Source organism: Mesoplodon mirus (assembly GCF_964341445.2).
Source record: "Mesoplodon mirus genome assembly, chromosome: 2".
NCBI classification, from domain to species: Eukaryota; Metazoa; Chordata; class Mammalia; order Artiodactyla; family Ziphiidae; genus Mesoplodon; species Mesoplodon mirus.
The window spans coordinates 15379107-15399548 of record NC_138977.1 but is presented as its reverse complement, the minus strand read 5'-3'; the positions used below and the strand labels follow the sequence as shown (position 1 = coordinate 15399548).

Genomic DNA, 20442 nt, shown 5'->3' with positions numbered 1-20442 from the left:
CTGTTGGTAAACAGGCATTTGTAGAAGACAGTAAACTTGTCAATATGATATTATTTCATAAATTAGATAATATCTTTTGCTCCATTATTTCAAATACAGGAAATCAACTTAAAGTTAATAATGAGGTTAAAGGAACAATTGGAAAGCGGATAAAGATACCTATGATAGTTTTCAAAATTTGCTGACATTTCTCCAAGTTTACTTCATTATGGTATAAAATGTAAAAAAGTAGAGTTATGTGACAGAAAAGTTTAACATTTTGATACTTTGATAGTTGATTTTCTAAAAAAGACTTTGTGAGATAAATAATTGCTACACAAGCCTCCCTCCTAGGTTTCTTTTCTAAAAAGAGAGGGACATTTAGGCGTGAACGATTACCAAAACTTCAAATTGATCTTCAAAAATATTTTTAACTTCAGAACGTAAATTAGTAATTTAGAGATCCTTGAGAGAAGAAGGGACATTTATTTTAAGGCTCTAGGGGAAACTCTTGAGTATTTCACAGTCTTTAAAGCAAACAAGCAAACAAACAAACAAAGGACCTATTTAGATCCATAACATTATTTTTTTTTACTAGGCCCGGTTCTGACTTGGAGCAGGAGTAGGAAATAAATTTTTAGGATTTAAAAATCATTTTATAATTTATGGCTCTAGCTTAAAATTTCTGGGCAAAATGCAATATCAGAAACAAACAGTAAACCAACCCAAAAAACCCTCCAAACAAACAAACAAAAAACCCAACTACGTATCTACATCTTTACACCTTTACTGATACATCCATATCTGTATGTCTATATCTCTTAGTCCCTTTTTGCAGCAAGTGTCTACTTCTGGTATCCCTGTTCCTGGAAGTGGCAGCGTCGTGGAAGCCCTTGAATGGGACAAGAAGGGCTACAGGAACAGGTAACCTAGCTCTAAAAACGTCCTGAGTGAAAAGGTGAGGCGGGAACAGGACCAGAGAGTGTTAGGAGAAACCAAAGCGTCCGAAAAAGGAGGCCCGAGCAAGCCCTTGAGTAGTTTCACTTCCGCGGGGCGCCCAGCGAGGCGAGCCCTCGCCCTGAGGCCCGCGCCCCGGGGCTGCGTTTCCGGACCTCGGCCGCAGCCGCCGCAGTGGGAAGCGGGCTGAGGACGGTCGGGGGCCCGGAGACCAGCTCGCGGAGAACCTCAGACCGGGAGAGGCCGGGCTCGGCGGGCACCTGTCCAGGCGCCCGGGCTTCAGCGGCCGCGATGCTGCCAGCAGCGCCGGGCCGGGCGGGCGGGAGTCGGGAATGGCCCGCAGGCGGCCCAGCGCCCCGAGGTGGGTGTGCGCGCGGCCGGGTGGCCGGAGGGAGGCCGGCCCGCCCCGGGGTCCCGCGGAGACTGTGCGCCTCGAGGCCGCGGGACCACGGCTGCCGCTCCGCCGCGCAGCCGGCTTCTGTCGCGGGCTCCTCGCCGGGGGAATCGGGACGCGACGCGGTGGCAGCGCTCCTTGAGTCTGGGCGGCGTGCCACCGCCGGTGCCGCAGCTTCTGAGTAGCTGGAACTTTCCAGAGCACCCGGGACAGGCTCCTCTAGTTTCTAAAATCAGCTTGGAACGTATTTTAAAGTTATGCATCAGCCTAAAACTTCTGTCAACATGGCAAACGTGCCCTTTGGTAGCATCGCCCGTTTACCTGCCGGGTCTCCCAAAATGCAATCCGGTAAATTTGGCCTGTGACCTGCTAATCAGACAGGTTACTTTCTGTAAAAACTCCTCGAAACACAGATTTTCTTAACTTGTTGGAAGGAAAAGCAGTCCGTTTGGTTGAATACATAAATGCATTTACGGGTCAAACAGAAGTTAAGGCACTTGTTTTCATTCCTTTTTGAAGTATGTCAAATGCATTTGTGAATCGTACAATGATTATAAAAAGTGTTCAGTTTTGAAAATGAAAAAGAAAAGGCTTCACTTGGATATTAAGATTCCTGGAGATGTTCACACTGAGAAGTGCGATAAGAAAATCTGAGTGAAATTCTATTAATTTGCTGAATGGAGTTTCTCATAGCTTATTAGCATTTTGTTAAGTAATGAAATTATGGCTTTAGCTGTTTCTCTTGGCAAGTGTTTTTTTTTTATATATAAATTTTAAAAGACTGCTTTTCAGTTAAAGTGGGGGTATTTATGGCAATGGAAATGACAAGAAAGGAATTATATCTTAATATGTTAACTTTCTAAATGTTAAACATTATTCTGAAAACTGTGGTCTGATGGACTGCATCTGTGCTTGGTTCAGTAAATAAACCAGCCTTGTCTTTTGAACCTTGAGCAGGTTAGCTCTTTTGTAATTTCAATTGAACAATTTAGTTAAATAGAATCAGCTACAATTTGTTTCAAACTTCTAGATGGAGCACTTTAGCCAGAACATGACTATTATTTCACTTAATACTCAAGTAATATTTTGAGGTATTTGCTATTGTGAATAATGCTGGAATGACGTGAACCAACTTTTGTCTCATCCTGAGTATTCCTGTTCCTCCCATGCGTTTCCCCCCATCTCCTTTGGTCCTTCCAATATGGTATTTATTACTTGCTTCATTTGTCTCCTCATCTGGCTCAGGTAATGATACTTTTCTTATACTGAGCTATCTTTTTGTTATAAACCCATGCCATTCCTAGATATGAAGAGTATTCTAAAAGAACTATTTCTGATTAATCCTTTTTTAAAAATTGTATACCTTTCCGTGTGACCTCTGTCTCTGCTTTGGGCAAGTGTCTCCGCGGCATCTTAGACTTTGGCTTAATGTGACACATTAAGGGTCAGTTAGTCCAACTGCCTCATTTTAGACATGAGAAAACTGAGACTCAGGGAGTGATTTGCCCACAGTCCCATAACCAATAACTATTTGAAGATCCCGTTCATCATGTCACCAACAATCTTTACCTACCCACCCCCAAGACTTGTGTAGTGATATGAGTGTAAAATGGGCAAACACAGTTTAAAGTGGTAAATACAGTTTCACGTCTATGAAGATTATATTTCTAGCATTAGGTGTATTGTGTATTTGTAATGACAATATCTTGTGTTTACTGCCATCAGAGAAATCTATGAGTGTCCAGCTTGTCCTTTAATGGAAGCAGAAAAGATTTGATACCCAGAACTAAGACAGTGTGAAAATGATGCACAGTGATGAAAATTCCACTTAGACTTTATTTTCTGGCTTATGTTTAACTAGATACTGTCCACTAGTGTCCAAAAGAGAAATTCCTTCCTTGTTTTATTCCAAAACTAATGATTGTTTAAATTTAAACTGCTACCTTCAATAAGGACTGTTTATTAAAGCACAGCTTGCTCCTACCCCGTAGTTTTTGTATATTTTATTAATATTATTTGATGCCGCTGATGAAGAGAGAGATCAGTTGTTAAGTTAAAAGCAGAAAGCATCTGTCCTGTCTCACAGCTTAATATGTTAACCTTCTAAATGTTGAACATTAACATTCTGAAAACTGTGGTCTGATGGACTGCATCTTTGCTTGTGAGAAACATGGTTTGTCTAAGTCTTTCCTTTGTGTCCTAAAGTTCTTGAAGATTTGAAGCTTTTTACTCTGACTGCAGTCTTCCAACATAGCCAACAAGGTAGATTTCTCCTACTAGGGAAATACCCTATTTAACTCTAGTGGCTGGTAAAACTTGCTTTCTTCAGACCAGCGAGAAAGGTTCTGATAAGCTTACTTATGCTGAGATTTTAAAGAGAGGTAGCTCTCTCAGGGCCTTCTTACTTTAATATGGGATAATTCTGTAATATTTACTTGCTTAGGATTTCAGGCATACACAACAGCATACTGGGCGTCATACTTGGGGTAGCAGAGGGACCTTTTTTGCCACATGTATCTGAACATGTGCTTTAGGTGATCATACCCTACTTATGATGGCCTCTGGGCTCAGACTGCTTCAAATCCAGTCCAGCTTCATTGCATATCTGCTTTGTGATCTTGGATAAATAAATCAATCTGTCATTATCCCAACTGGTCCAGTAAAAAAGCAAAAGTGGGTACAAAGCAACATTTATTTGAAAGAATGTTTTTGAGGATTAAAGGAGAAAATGCATGTGAAGTGCTTTTCAGGGTGCCATAGCAAAGAGTAATTGCTTGATACGTGTTAGTTTTACTTCCTTGGTCATTGGTCAATAGTGTCATATTTACATGTAAAAGATAGAGTTCTTATTGAGAAACTGCCTCATGCTGACTTGGGGAAAAACTTAAAAGAATGAAGCCATCAAACTCCCACACCAAAAAAAATTGGGGAGTATGACTTCCTGTAGTAAGATATTGTCATAATCTTGGGGAAATAGTGTGGTTAATAGTTCTGAGAGGAGAAAAAGAAGGAATCCACAATGAGAATAACTAAGGATAGATGGATTAAAAGGGTTTAAACTAGGGCAGTTACAGGAAAGAATAAAATGGGAATTTAAGAGGACAAAATGAGAGTGTGTTTTATTTCCCCATATCACAGAGTACCAATTGTGACCCAATTAAAAAATAATAAATGTATGTGAAAAAAATAAGCATCAAACATAAAATTGTGGGATACTTCATCAAATTATAAGAAGATGGAAGATCTATTTTACCAAAATATTTACTGTTGGGTTAAAAAAAAATCCAATGTAAAGAATATCATTCCTACCAAATATAAATCACATGTTTTGAGAATTTAAATGGCTGTTACCCGATCATCTAAGTTACAGTTGCTATTTTATTACTTTCTTTGTAAATTATAGAATATCTTATAGTAATTTTGGAGACAACTATGAAATAAGAATAGGAAGGACAAACATTCCGGAAGTTATTATTTAAAAATAAGTTATTATATGGCCTTGTAATTCTTTCCTGTTTTAAATGTAAAGAATAGTATCTAAGTTTTACTGCAGACACTGAAATAGTCCAGGTGGTGAAAATAACAGATATTGTATGGAATTATACCCTCCTGTATTTATTTTTGACTCAGAGAAAAATAATGAGCCTTTTAGACCTTTACCACTGAATAGAAATATCATTGTTGCTTCCAAGTGCTCCAAATTGAGATAATCCAGAAAGACCACTTCCCCTTGTAATCATGAGAAGTGGTTCATCATTGCCTTGTGGTCTTTTATAAGATTTTCTTTGCTCCAGTTTATTAAAATCAGTTTTGTTTTATCATATTAAGTTTGTGCCATATTTTCCTTTCTTTTAAGCTCCTGTACCTCTTTTCCATATTAGTAATTCTCATTGCTTCATGTTTTATGTGTTCCATTTTATAAGGAAGACATCCTGAAAAGTGTAAGAACAGTTCCTGACTTGGAATTTCATTTGCCTGATTTCGTTTGGTCATGATCTACACTGAGGTGTAAACTTCATCCTTTGGTCGGGATCAATATCCTCATTCCCTTTTTGTTTGAATTTATCCGTAGGATCATGTCTAACTTTCAGAAGAAAACATAGTGTCAGACCACTTGAAATTTTGGCCTTCTTTTAATAGCTACCATTTATTACGTTTCTACTTTGAATTCATGTTATATGGATATCACATTACCTTGATAGTTGAGAGCATCAGAGGATTAGCACCTACTTTGGACAAGAAGTTATATTGTTCCATATAATCATATGAAAACATTTAATAATTCATTGTGTTCTTTCATTTCCTAAAAAACTTTTAATTTTTTTTTTAGGGGCTGGGGTGGAGGGTGAAGCACCAACATCAAAGATATGGAGAAACAAATCATATCAAAGTGGTAGGATTCTATAAAATCATGGAACTGGAATGACACATTGTAGAGCAGGGCTCCCCAACCCCCAGGCCGTGGACCATTAGTGGTCCGGAGCCTGTTAGGAACTGGGCCACACAGCAGGAGGTGAGCAAGGGACACTTCACTGCCACTCCCCATCGCTTGTATTACCGCCTGGACCACCCCGCCCCCCGCCCAGCCAGCAGAAAAATTGCCTTCCACGAAACCGGTCCCTGGTGCCAAAAAGGTTGGGGACCACTGTTGTAGAGTATTTCTTGTGACGGTATGAAGAATCCCTAAAATTTATACGTTTTCTACATTGGTCAATCACATTTTATTTAGATTTAGTAGACCCATGTAATTAAAAAATCTCAGGAGACAACTACAGTTTTAATACCATTCATGAACTATTGGGTCACAGTTGGGAAAGTGAGTGAGATAAAACTGAAGCAAAAATCTACTTTGATTTCAATTAAGGAGATAATTTCCTTAACTTCCTCATTACTTTTCAGTAAGAGTTTAGAACTTTCACTACTCCAGGCACTTCTCTGTAGACCAGAGGACCAGAAACCCTTCCTTTATCATATCCTGTCCATCCATACCTATGTAAAATGGGTAGAACCATGGATAGCCCAGATTCCAGAAACAGTTACTGTGGCCAAGAATAGACACTTGATTCAAAGGCAGCCAGTCCATGGACTGCTTAGTGACCAGTGATGTGTGTTGCCTGGCACACACATTTAAAGATTTGTTGGACTCAACCAAGCCCTTCTTTCAAACAAGAGATAATGAGACTGTTGTCAGTGGAAGGTCGATGTTTGATGATATACAGTAGAGGATGGCAGCTAGTTGACTCATGTGCAAGGTAATTAGAAAGAAGACGAGAAGAGAGAATTAAGGAGCACTGAAAGACAGAGGGAGGAGTTTTAGTTTCTGACTCCCCATTTCCAGGCCAAGTAAGACCCAGCTGCACTTGTTGTTCTGATATTGTCTGTTCATGAAATGACTGTGGCATCCTTGCAATGACCTTCTCTTTACGTGGACTAATTTGAATGAGTTTCTCTTCTTTGGAGGAAAAAAAGAGTTTGGGTTAGAATAACTTTATTTCTCAAACACTGCCAATCCTGTTCACATAGCTTCTTCTCTTTTAGAAAGTTGTTATTATTGTTAAAGTGATGTCTTCTATGCATCTTCCATTGAAAGTTAAACAATCTGAGAATTAGGTCTATTTTATGTGCTGAAAGTAGGGTGCCTTATGAGTAAGTCTTGTGGTCCTCTAGATAAGAATATTTGGAGTTTTCTAGCTTTATTGTTGATATTTGAAGAAACTGAATGCAGTTATTTTTGTCTCTAAACTTGAAGTCTCTATAGTTGGTGAGGAAATACTTCATTCAAAGTCAATATAATAAGAGTTAAGCACTGTTAAGAAGTCTAGAGTTTTGCATTATGTACTATAGCTACAGAATTATGTTAATTATAAAATATAGCAGTAGACTTTTTATGTTTTGTTAATTCTATGTTTTTATTTATCTGAAAAATTTACAGCATACTGTTTCTGACAAATTTTTAAAATGTATTTAAATTGAGGCACACAGAGAGGATGCTTATGACATTTATCTTTATAAAAAAGGAAGAGAAGATACAAAAGCAGCGTAATTTACTGGCTATTATCACAATCCCCCAGTATATGATGAAAAATAGCATCACTGACAGGCAATTGTGAAAACTGTATACACACTATCAGTGGATTAATATCAATCTGAGGCAGTGTAATCAGCATTGTACTTCAGAGATTGGTCCTTGATTGAGATTTGTTTTAGTAATAGAGTAGAAAGTTTAGTATCCTCATTAAGTTACAGATGATATGTTAATAATGGGGTTAATGATCATCTTGGAAAACAAGATTAAATTCAGTGTGCTCTTGCCAAACTGGGGAGAGAGGCACAAATTAATGAAGTTCAGGTGTGATCAATTAAGTGTAGTGATGTAGATGAAGGAATTAGGCTCAGAATGATAAAAGATTTTCAAGTTTTGACAAGGGTACATTCACAGTCTTATAATGAGCAACGGGGAGAGTTGCAGAAGAAGAAGCTGGAAAAGTAAAGGGAAACTAAATTACATAAATCTGTGAGAAAAGTCTCCTAAGTAAATATAATGAGTAGCTACTGAAGAGTTTTAAAACAGAAGCATAACATCACTAGATTTTGGTTTTTAGAAGATCACATGAAAGGTTCTTCTTCTTCTGAATCACCTTCTAAATTAATGAAGGTGAAAATAAAAAGAGAATTTCTAACCTAAAAAAAAAGAAGATCATGTAAGCTGCTTTTGGTACAACAAATTGGAAGAGGTCAACAATGGAAGGGTTTTGAACAATTGGGAGTTTATCAACCAGTAAAATATAGGGAGAAGTGGACATGTCTTTTAAGAACTATTACTTACATACTTTTTGTGGTATAGTAGGAGATATAGAACCTGAGGGGGAAAGAGATGTGAAGAATCAATCTTAGGTTTGTGGCATGGAAAACTTGGAGGGTCATAAAGCTGTCATTTACTCCAGTGGAAAAGATTGAAAGAGCAGGAGGAAACAGTAAGGGCATGAGAACATCCAATTTCAATTTTGCGTATATTATCATTTGGGATATCTGGATATATTCAAGTAGCGATGTCAAGTAAACATTTGATATTATGATCTGGAGCTCAGAAAGACAGTTCAGGCTGAATATATAAAATTGGGGAAAATACAGTCTTTAAAACTGCATCAGTAAATAAGATAACAGAAAAAAAAAAAAAACGTTTAGAGTACAAAGAAAAGATGACCCAAGATAAAGAACCATGTAAAGCAAACATTTAAAGCATTGATAGAGCAAGAGGAGTTACCCAATATGATTGAGGAGAGGCTAAAAAGAAAGGGAGGAAAATAAGAGTAAAATGGCAAGAATTCAAGAATAAAATGTTTGGGGAAGGCAAGATGGTGAACTGACTCAAATTCTTTGAATAGGTCAGGTAGATTGAGGACTGAAATTTAGCCAGTGGATCTGGCACCATGAAACTTAAGATGACCTTAGAGAGAGAAGTAAGTAGCTTTAGTAGAGGGGATGAGAGTTGAAGGGTGTAGGCAGATGAGGATGTGGACGCCATGTAGACAGCTTTTTAAAGCGTGGCTGCCAGAGCGTAGAAAGAAAGTAGCCACTGCAGGAGACGTGGGTCAAGGAAAGAATTTTATTTATGTATTTATTTTTTGTTTCAAGATCTGTGCTGCGATAATGATTTATTCATACTCAAAAGCTGATAGCACTACACCAAAGGGGACTTTCTCCTGTGAAAACTTTCAAAGACAAGTTCCGTAAATTCCATTAGGAACACATTTTAATGTACAGATTTTCTTATGTGTTTAAATATTCTGTTTCATTTTTTCCCTTGCTTCTTTCCTTCTTTTTTTCCATGTTTCCAGAGTGCTTCCTCCTCCTCCTCTCCTCCCCTTCCTTCTCCTCCTTCATTCGTTTTCCCTCTCCCCACCTCCTTCTCTCCCTAAGCATCAATGTTAATGGAAAAGAACATATTTCTTTTTATAGAAATTTTGTTTCAATGCTAGATTATTCCATAGCTTAATTTTTTTATTGATCATCCCGTCCTTTTTATCCAAATTGGAATCAACGTATCACTATTACAATCATATCTTTGCATATGCTTCAACTCCCACCCACCTCTTTTTGTCATACCCGCTTGATAAAACAGCAACCCTACATAAGTCTATCCAACTGTATTCGTCTTGTCTGAATCCACGTAACTGAATGTTGCTGAATAAAAGCACATTCAAGCAGGTTGGTATAGTTACACATTTTGACAGTTCTTGTTACGTGTTAGTTGTGTCACAGAAGATTTTGATAATAAATGACAGTGAGCTCAAAATTGCATTCCCTGACCAGGGTGTAGAATGCAGATTTGTTCTGTGATGTCAGATCAGTGAAATCTTACATACTTTCTGTCTGCTGATGGGCAAAAAACACTGTACCATGCTGCCTAACACTGTATACACTAGATAATGTGGCTCTTCAGTGCTTGAAATACAGCTGGTTCAAACTGAGATGTGCTGTAAATCTAAAAACACACACTAGTTTTCAAAGATTTAGTACAAAAAAGTAGAATATAAAATCTCTCAGTCATTTTTATATGGATTACATGTTGAAAAATACATTGCATTTATTGGATTAAATTAAATATATTACTATAATTAATTTTACCTGTTTTTATTTTTGAAATGTAGCTGTTACAAAATTTAAATTACATACGTGGTTAGCATTTGTGACTTGTATTTTCTGTTGGATAGCAGTGCTCTAAGCTTTCAAAAAAACCCCAGTGAAATCCATTAAAGGTTTGATTTCTCCCTTATAAAATATTGTTATATAAATATTACCAGATACCTGTCATAAAAATGGTAACATAATTCACAGTCCCTCCAGCAGTTTAAAGAGACTCTCTTCCCATTCAGGCCCACCCACAGAAGGTATTTTAATAGTGACATTTCATTATTATTTTAACGCTAGATAAAATTTAACTAGCATTTTTTCATATCATTTACTCATATTTCTATTATGTCTTCTGTCTTAATAATTTGTAAGACCACATTGTAAGATCATATTATATACTTTATCTTATGGATCACAGATACTTTTCTTAATCTATCTTAGTCTTTCTAAATGATTTAGATTATGGTGTTTGTTGCCACTGAATATATTTTAATGCTCATTGGTTCAAATATGCTTATATTTTCTTTCCTAGTTCTGTTTCCTGTCTTGGCTGGAGGAGTCTTATAAACCCCTAAATGACCAATGTCACTTTCTACATTTTTTTTCTAGGATTTGAAGTTTTATAGTTGCATGTAGTATGCTTGGGATTTATTTTTGTTTACAGCATGAGGCTGAAATCCAACTTAAGTTTTTCTTTTTTTTTTTTAAATAAGGGCAGCCAATTGAGAAATCAACATTTATTAAAGGAACCCTACTCTTCCAAATGAATTGAAATACCACCACTGCCATACAGCACATTTTCATATATCCTGGCATTTGCATTCGGAGTGTTCTGTTCTACTAACGTATTTGTTTCTTCCCAAGCCAATATCTGCGAAGGAAAGTTCTCCCAAGAAATTTCCTTTTCCTTTATTTTCTTGGCTATTAATAGATATTTATTCTTCTATTTTTCCACTTGCATTTAAAGATTATTTTGTCCACTTCTCCTTCCCATGAAACAATTGGGATGCTGTGTAACACGTAGTTTAGAAGCATTTAATAGAAAATAATGTAGCAGTTTTAAGCAGAAAGAACTTTAAGATAGGGAATTGAGTTTTTACATAATTGATGTAAGGAGTTTGGAAATAGGCTGGGACAATTTTCCTAAGTGTCCCGCTTGGGTGGGGGGCTGGAGTGGGGGGTAGGGGTGAATGGGGTGGTGACGACTTTCTTATCACCATCAGGAAGCTAGGGAATCTGGAAGGCACTGAACCAGATGTTGGCACCTGAAACGCACTGGCGTCAGGACCCTAAGAATTTCTGGCTTATAAGCCATCTCCTGTTTGCTGGATCTGCACTAACAAAAACAGATGCCTTTCAGTTCTTTGGAATTGCATTACATGTATATACTGATTTGGGGAGAATCAACTTTAAATTCTATTAAGTATTCTATTGGATTAATTTGGGAAGAAAATTCTGTGTGAAAAAGGTCCTAGGTTTCAGAAGTATATAGTAACTCGGGTTACTTAAATCAATTGACAAAGTTGGAAACTTTCCACTCACTCATGTTACAACCACGTGAAGGTTGAACTTTCCTGATGTGCTTCTGTGAACAAATGTAACAAGACATTACTTTCTATATTTGAAATGTCTTTCCAGGTAATATTTTATCACAGACTTAGTTCCTTGAATCATTAATTGGAAAAATGTGACCTCTGCATTGAAATTATGAGAAGGAAAATATCTGAAATTTTATTAGTATTAAACTGTATAAGATATTAAAATTAAAAAAAAACACACAATGCCTTTTAAAAAGGAATTTAAGATAGATCTTTGGATATGCCTACAGAATATTAGTTTACAATTTATCAAAACTTTTATTTGTATTATAGACGAAACTAATTTCCTAATCTCTTGGCTGTTTCCTATACATTTTTCCAATTTAACATTGATAAATGTTATTTTACATGATAACTAAGGCTACAAGTTGTGTTCACCTTTGTGAGTTGATTATCTGTACTGATATCTATGTCTTATCTACATCAACTCAGATATGGGATCTGTCACTTGTGTGACTTTGAACAGATTACTTATCTAGGATCCAATTCTTTTATATCTGGAATGGGTAACACCCTATTTTATAGGATTATGATGATTAAATATAATTCTGTGTGTAAAGTGCCTGGAGCATTCATAACAGGTGCTTAGCAAAAGGCAAATATTATTACATTCAGCATAAGCTGGTATTCAGCTTTCACTTTTATTAGAAGAAATGTGTTTACATGGCTCATTCCCTGCACTTCTGGTGTCACATACATATGAATCTCAGGATTGAGAGCCTCATGTAAATGTTCTTTCAGTTCTCCTGTTTAATTTTTCTCAACACTACATTAAACACTGTAATATCTCAAACACATGATTCTCTGCATATTCACTACAAACTGAACTTGATGAAGCCTGTGATCTGTTATGAAAACAAATGTTGTGGTTCTATATGTGAATTGTGTGTTGTCTTCAGGAAAAATAGTTAATGGGTAAAGAACATTTTTCTCATTTTGAGAATTTAATTCTGTTTAAGCATCATATTTTCAAAAATAAAAATGTAGTTAATGTTCATTGCTTTATTCTTGGAGGAGACTTGGTCCACAACTATATCACAGATTATACCCCCCCACTCCCCGGCCCCATGAAGAAAAAACAACACACAGAAAAACTGGATCGTAGTGTAGTTGACTCTTAACTTTTGTGATAAAGGCTCTTCTAATATCATCATATAGTTAAATAATAGTTGATATAGTTGTATAGGTAAAGCTTTAGTGATATATTTGAAATTGTTTAAATTATGTCTGAGCAGTGTATTCCTTATAGGGTATAAATCTATACAGTGTTTCACCTAGACCTCTAAGGGTGAGGAGAATAACAGAAAGGGGCCCCTAAGCAAATTTCTAGTTTTAAGTAACCTACATTTCCTATAATTATGGAAAGAAAGGGACAGCTTTTCTGGTTTTTTTTTTTTTTATGAGAGCCAGTCTTCTGAGAAGTTAGCAATTAACACACATTTCATTTCTGCCTCTCCTTGGGAAAATATAGAAGATTCGTTAGAAAGTATGCTCATATGTAGTACTTTATTATATGACCTCTGAGAATAATTTTCTGATCTGGTGCATATGAAAATCTAGGCTTAGGTTCCTCATTCTGAGTTTAAAGCCTACCTGAATCACCTAGTAGTTAGTCATATGGCCTTAGGTAACTGTTACAGGACCTCTCTGTACCTCACCAAGAAATGAGGAAAGACCGTTCAGTAATACTTGCAGCAGCGTAGTGCTCTGTAATTGATGGCCGTCGTGGCTGCTGCGAGGTGAGTAGGTGAGTGGCCATGTGAGACATCATGAAGCGTGACTCATACTTCTCTTACCTGATGGTCAGTACCTCAAAAACCTGAGTTCATACTTCCAGGGCTTTATTCCTTTAATACTGTGTTGCCCATATTGCTCTATAGCATATATATTCCTTGGAAAAAAGTTGTCTATGGTGGAAAAAGTTTTGAATATACATATTAGAACATTAAAATGACCTGAGAAATTCTGCAATAAACAATGTCTCTTCAATTCCCTTGAAGCTGTTGTTTCACAAATATAGTTAACCGTGGGATGCTTTGTCATCTCCACACTGGTAGAGAAGTAAGTCCTTTTGCACAAAGTTATCATCCCTGTTAACTTGAGAGGATGGCTCTTTCAACCAGAGACTGGTTGCACTCCTTTTAGCTGTTTTCCTCGGTCTCTTCATTCCACTGTGTAAGTGAAGTTCCGACCCTTTGATGTTGACCACATTTTGAATGAGTGGGAGGGAGGGAGGCTTATAATAGAAATAAAAGCAGAAGGAGCTATACAGTAGGGAAATGACATTGGTAGACTGAGTAGTGCACACACAATTTGCCGATTTCTTTCATTCTCTTATTTTTAATTCTGACCATTCAGGTGGGACCTTTGATTACAGGATGTGCTAGAGAAAATGGGAGGAAACTCAGAAGGTGATTCTCTGTTAGGGAAAGGAAAGTGTATGAATGAAATGGAACTGAGAAAGTACACAGGGAATTCTAATATAATAATATTTGGGGATGTATTTATGAGGTTGATATTTAAATAACATGTGCATCTTAACTGAGCAAATGATTTTACAGATATTTTCACATGTTATATCTGTAAACCTACCACTATCTCAGTAATCATGTAAGCTATGTAGGTGCCTTCACATTGTTTAACTATTGGGATTTCATTCATCAGAACATTCTAAAATTAAGAGCATCTTGACTACATGGCCATAAACAGATTACTTCATGTAAGAAATGTCTGTCAATGAAACACATGTTTGATGCAAACGTGTGGGCTATTAAGAGTCACCCAAATAAATTTTTGTTGAAATATTTTTCAACCTAAAACAACAGAAACTGATATAAATGCAAATAATTTAGACAGAGAATGAATTTTATGTCTTGGAGATTGACTAACTTAACAGCCCACATAGAAAGCATTGTTAATATGACAATGACTTTTATTACTGAAATAGATTGGATGCTATCTAAAGGAAGGGGTAACCTCTGGCATCCATTCAGCAGAGAAAAACACATTAATAGATGCTTCCTGATTTGCTAGTACAAAGTGTGACATTACAGTAGCCAATTAAGTTTATGAAAAAGGATAAATAAAGGTGAAGCCATTTCTGAATGCCCTGTTTCTGAATATCCTCAGAGTCCTATATCTACCCTTAGATAACCACCCTGCTTTCCAAATTCTTTCTCAATTGTTTGGTTTGCATATGAGCTGCCTTTGATCGTGAAAAACAGTCTTAAAAATTCACAGAACTATTTATTTTTTATAAATTTTTCAATTAAAAAAATTTTTGGCTGCATTGGGTCTTCATTGCTGCACGCGGGCTTTCTCTAGTTGTGGCGAGCAGGGGCTACTCTTCGTTGTGGTGTGCTGGCTTCTTATTGCGGTGGCTTCTCTCATTGCGGAGCACAGGCTCTAGGGTGCGCAGGCTTCAGTAGTTGTGGCACACGGGCTCAGTAGTTGTGGCTCACGGGCTCTAGAACGCAGGCTCAGTAATTGTGGCGCACAGGCTTAGTTGCTTCGCGGCATGTGGGCTCTTCCTGGACCAGGGCTCGAACCTGTGCCCCTTGCATTGGCAGGCGGATTCTTAACCACTGTGCCACCAGGGAAGTCCTCACAGAATTTTTTACACAAAGATAATTTTAAGGCATTTCTCGATATTATATTAACTTTTTAAATCTGGTAACTAATAGTTTAGTTATTTTTACTAAGATTTCTATAACCATTTAATATAACTAAGAATATTTAATTAAAATATATTCTGGGGCAAATAGAAAGAATATGATTATGGTCTAAAAGTAAATGAAATTTAATATCCTCCATGTATGTCTAGAAGATTAAATCATTGTGCTTCATTATTTTTTCTAAAATAATACATGCACATAATTGAAAATATGTAACAAAGACTGAAAAAGTAGAAAAAAAGCAGTGTATGTACTTCTAGTTTTTATTTTTCTATGTTTACTTTTAATAGTTTTACTCGTTTAGCATTGTAGCTTTAATATATTTACTATTTGTGTATGCACTTTAAAATTACATTTGTATAACTATTTGGTGATATGACATTTGTAAATATGTCAGCTGTGCTCTCTCCTCATATAAATCTGTTGTACAATGTTTTAAAACAAAAGAAAACAGAATATAAAGAAGAAAATCCACAATGATTTATTGGATAAAAGAATAGATCATTGTCCATACAAGATTATTTTAATTAATTTAAAGAAAGACTGAGAAAGACAAATTTGGTATGATTTCACTTTTATAAAAAACAAAACAAATTAAGCAGCATAACAAAACCGAAACAGAGTCATAGGTACAGGGAACAAACAGGTGGTTGCCATAGAGAAGGAGGGTGAGGGGATGAGTGATTGGTGAGATAGATTAATAAGAGGTACAGACTTTCAGTTACAAAATAAATGAGTCATAGGGGTGAAATGTACAGCAAGGGGAATACAGTCAATAATATTGTAATAAGTTTGTATGGTGACAGATGGTAACTAGACTTATGGTGATCATTTTGTAATGTACAGAAATATCAAATCACTATGTTGTACACCTGGAACTAACATAGTATTGTAGGTCAATTATATTTCAATTAAAAACTATGTATACTCTCTTAGTCAATTGTAAGTATACAGTATGGTATTGTTCCCTATAGTCACCATGTTACCTTTAGTCACCATGCTGTACATTGCTTAAGTTTTAACTCTCATTTAAATTATGATTATAAATGAGAATTATAATTTAACCTTCATTTAAATCATGATTCTCTTTCCCAGACGTTTTTCTTAGGATTTCATAAGTTATATTGCCAGTGTTCTCAGACATTTTCCAATGCTTATGTCACTTTAGTCCCTTGAATGTATCATGATACAGTGGAAAGAGCACAGTTTTAATATTTGGAAAGGGTTTTATAGCCAAGCATGTCCCTAGTGTTGTCAGCCATATTGTTTTTTAAACATTGACAATGTAAATTAACACTTCCAAGATGCTTATGGGCCCTGCAAGAACAACAAAAAAATTTAACTTTATTAACTCTTCTAAGACATATTGGGGATGGTTTTGATTGTAGAAAATTTGGGAAATATAAGGAAGAAACATAAAATTCCATTTCAGTGTACTGCCCAGACTTCATCCTGTTTACGTATCGGTACATTTTTTTTAACCTGTATGTATATAACATTTTTAAAAGCAAAATTAGACCTAAAAATAATAAAGAAATAAAACAATACTTTTTAGGAACATAGGAAATTTTTTTTATAGCACTTTATTTGAAGTCAGATAAGCACAGGATCAAATCCTGGCTCTGTCACTGACGGACTTTCCTCTTTTGCAAGCTATGCAACCTCTCTGATGCCCAGGAGGCATTATGTATATTGATGATAATATCAGTTATTCAGGAGAATGATTGGCTCATAACAGTAATTCAGTTAGTATCTCTTATTTTAAAAGAAAAACACGACAGAAATTAAAGTTGGTTTCTCTAGGCACTTGGGAGTGAGGATATTTGTCAAGAAAGAGTGGACTAATGCCTTTATATTCTTGTGTAGGAGTAATTATCCTTCATTTATTCTGCATCTCCTGTGCTAGGGTCCAGGGATATACACAAAGTTGGCTCCAGCCCTCAGGGACTGTATTTAAGTGAAATAGGTTGGGACAAGCTGAATAGCTCTATTTCTTTTTATCTTCACTCTAATTCAACATCAGGTGACTCAAAACCCCTCAGCCTGCATAGATCTGAATAATCCAGTCATGAGAACCAGTTAGCAGGCCGAGAAATGGCTAAGAGTGTTTTCTCTGACTATTCAGGGTGATTCCTGATGCATACCTGCTGTTCCAGAAAGTCACCACTCATTTTAGAATGCAGTCATGAGTACCGTCTCTAGGGACAGAGTTTTGCAAATTTCAGTCATAAGGTCATAAGACCTTCCCCAGTTTTTGGCTATACTACTAATCTTCCCTTTTAAGAAAAAACTTTTCTTTAGGCTAAATTTTTTTAGCTTAAGTATGATATATTTTTAAAAATTATATCACTACCGTAAATGAAAAATCATTATCACTTGCCGTAAGTAGAAGGTGACCATACAAATAAACAGATTGAAAATCAAGTAATTTTGAAAAATTGTAGCTAAGGATAAGCTCTGGGCACTTGGGTCACTCTGTCTTTGATCATGTTCATGAAGTCACAGGAGCTCCAAACTGAGACATAGCCCTTGAAGGAGTCAGGATTGGAGAAGTACTCTAAAGGGAATGACTTTCCCTCTATGACTTCCTGTCACAGTGTCCCAGAAGTTTGCATCCCACCCACTGGCAAATGCTGTCTCGAAAGACAGATTTCACTTTCCAGTAGATTGAAAGGAAGTTTTATTTAGAGCTGACAGGCGTCAGGCACTATGATAAATGCTCCACATACTTCATCTCATTTAATTCTCACAACAACCGATTTCATAAGTGGTATTATCCAAATGTTACAAGTGGGGAAACCAAGCTCAGAGATGTTAATTATTTGCCGAATTTGGCCTCATGACAGCCTTACCCCAAAGCTTGGCCTCTTGACCACTGTATGCCTCTCTGAAGTAAACTCATTTCATTCTCACACAAACCCATATATATATCCATGTCAGGCAGATATTCCTCCCATGTGAACATTTCCCATTTTTTAATCAATAAAGTAGCCATGTATATAGAAAGTCATCTTAATAGAAACATGTAGGACATAGAAGATATCATTACTTATTAGTAGATCCACTTAGAAACATTCTTTACAAGAGATCGAATGGACAACCACAGTTTCCAACTGATGATCATAAAAATTTAGAAAGTTTTGCTACTTTCAAGGTCCTTGGAGATGAATGAACTAATAGGAAGTGAAATATTACAATGAAATGCTAGAAAAAATGTCTTTAATGAAGGCTGTCGGGGTATTTAAAATAATGAAAGCTGTAATACATATGTGATTAAAACATTGTAAAATGCCTGCAGTAGAGTACTTTAAGAAAGCAAGGCTAATAATTTGCCTCTGCCTAATGCTTTGCATCCTCAAAGGAATTTTCAAACCCCTGCTAATTGACTCTTAGAAAATTCTTCTAATGTATCATTTGCTTTGACTCAATAAGAAATTTAAACAATGATCTTTTAAGCTTTTTAATCAAGGTTATCCTACAAACACTGGGTGAGGAGAAGCAGAAAGTATACCTGCACATACATCTATCTGTTTTACTTCAGAAGGCTTTGGGAAAGGGAGGGATGGAACCAGAGCTGAAAGCAGTGTTCAGATGTTGTGGACAGAGTAATGGCACCCAAAGATATCTACATCCTAATCCTCGGACCTGTGAATATGGTATTCACCTGGCAAAAAGGATTAAGGTTGAAGATGAAATTAAGATTACTAATCAGTTTACCTTGAGAGGGGGAGAGTGTCATGGATTATCCAGGTGGGTTCAGTATATTCACTAGGGTCCTTACAAGTGAAAGAGCAAGGCGGCATGTCTCTTGCTGCTGGAGACACGTACTGTATTCTGTAACATCTTATGGAGAAACCCGAACGAACTTTTTGGGCAACCCAATAGCATGAGAAGGACTCAGCCCAATGTTGCTGGCTTGAAGATGGAGGAATGGGGCAAGAGCCAAGCACTGTGGATTGCTTCTAGAGCTGTAAAATGCAAAAGAATGGATTCTTCTCTGGGCCTCCAGAAGGAACATAGCCCTGCCTATGTCTTGATTTTAGCCTAGTGAGACCCATTTCAGACTTCTAACTTCCAGTACTGTCAGATAATAAATTTCTGTGGCTTTTAAGTCACTAAGTCTGTGGTAATTTTTTCCAGCAACAATAGGAAACTAATACAGATTTCTAAACACAGGTGGACTCAACAGGAGCAAAGAATTGCATTCTTTGCATGAATACCACAGATAAGACCCTATCCATCAAACATTCATACACCATCAGCCTAGTTAAAACACTGGATGTAACCATGAAAAAATTAGCTGTTATAAAACATGATATCAGTGTAACCCTTTAGTAGTCATCCTTGGTAAGTTAGATACTTATTCATTATTGAAACATCTCTCTGGAATTCACTGTTGTTTTAATAGAGAAACAGAAAAAGAAAGCTCCATTATTATTTGTTCCCATTCGATGTTTTTACCAGTTTAATAATCCTTGTTGTTAATGCTACTGGCTACTGCTGCTATTACAGTTTTCACTAGTACAGATATGTGAACTTCTGCAAGGTGTTTACTTTTTCAGTGCCTCAGCCACCACAAGTGCAAAATGAGGTAAGAAGAGCGCTTGGTTCACAGGGGTGCAATGAGGTTAAAAGAAATCAGTGCTTGTAAAACACCAGAACAGTCGTTGGCACATATTAGGCACTCACTACATTTTGGTAGCCTTAATTATAATTATAATTATCATCATCATCGTCATCATCCACTGCCATGCATATCAGTGACTGCTGGATGCCAGGCCTGAACCCGGCATTCAGCTTTAGTATTTTATCTCTAGGAATTTGGGGTCAGTATCTCCACGTTTTCAGGTAAAGAAATGGAAATAATTTAACTAAGAAACAACCTAACCAGGTTGAAGAACTTTAAAATGACGGAGTGTGGACTGTTCCTGAAATACTTCGCTAAACTTCTGCTAGGCTTGGTTCTAGATGCCTTCTACTTTCAATACGTAAAGCTCTATTCCATCTCAACCCCTCAGAGGACAAATACAGACTGAAAGACAACTGATTTAGATGGGCGCTCCTTGTAAAAGGTCCCTAATGTTATTCTATGCTCCCACTTTGTTTTAATATCCGAGAACATGAACCGCTTTTTAACACTAGTAGGGAATTATTTTGATGCCATTTTCTCCTAATGATAAAAATCGGGTTGGTGTCAGGCTATTTT

At 36.6% G+C, this 20442-nt stretch overlaps 1 protein-coding gene across 7 annotated transcripts in view; it reads left to right on the top strand.

Annotated features, from left to right (window-relative positions):
* The first annotated feature begins 828 nt into the window (after nucleotides 1-828).
* Nucleotides 829-20442, top strand: part of BANK1 (B cell scaffold protein with ankyrin repeats 1) — a 322904-nt gene continuing 303290 nt past the window's right edge. For 6 of the 7 annotated variants that reach the window (XM_082602766.1, XM_082602765.1, XM_082602767.1 and 3 more), the window contains exon 1: nucleotides 1063-1297. In XM_082602766.1, the coding sequence (XP_082458892.1) occupies nucleotides 1228-1297 (70 nt within the window). In that variant the 5' untranslated portion in view covers nucleotides 1063-1227. Of the gene's footprint in view, nucleotides 904-1062; nucleotides 1298-20442 lie in introns of those variants that run through there. The other variant, XM_082602768.1, reaches the window with a different exon arrangement.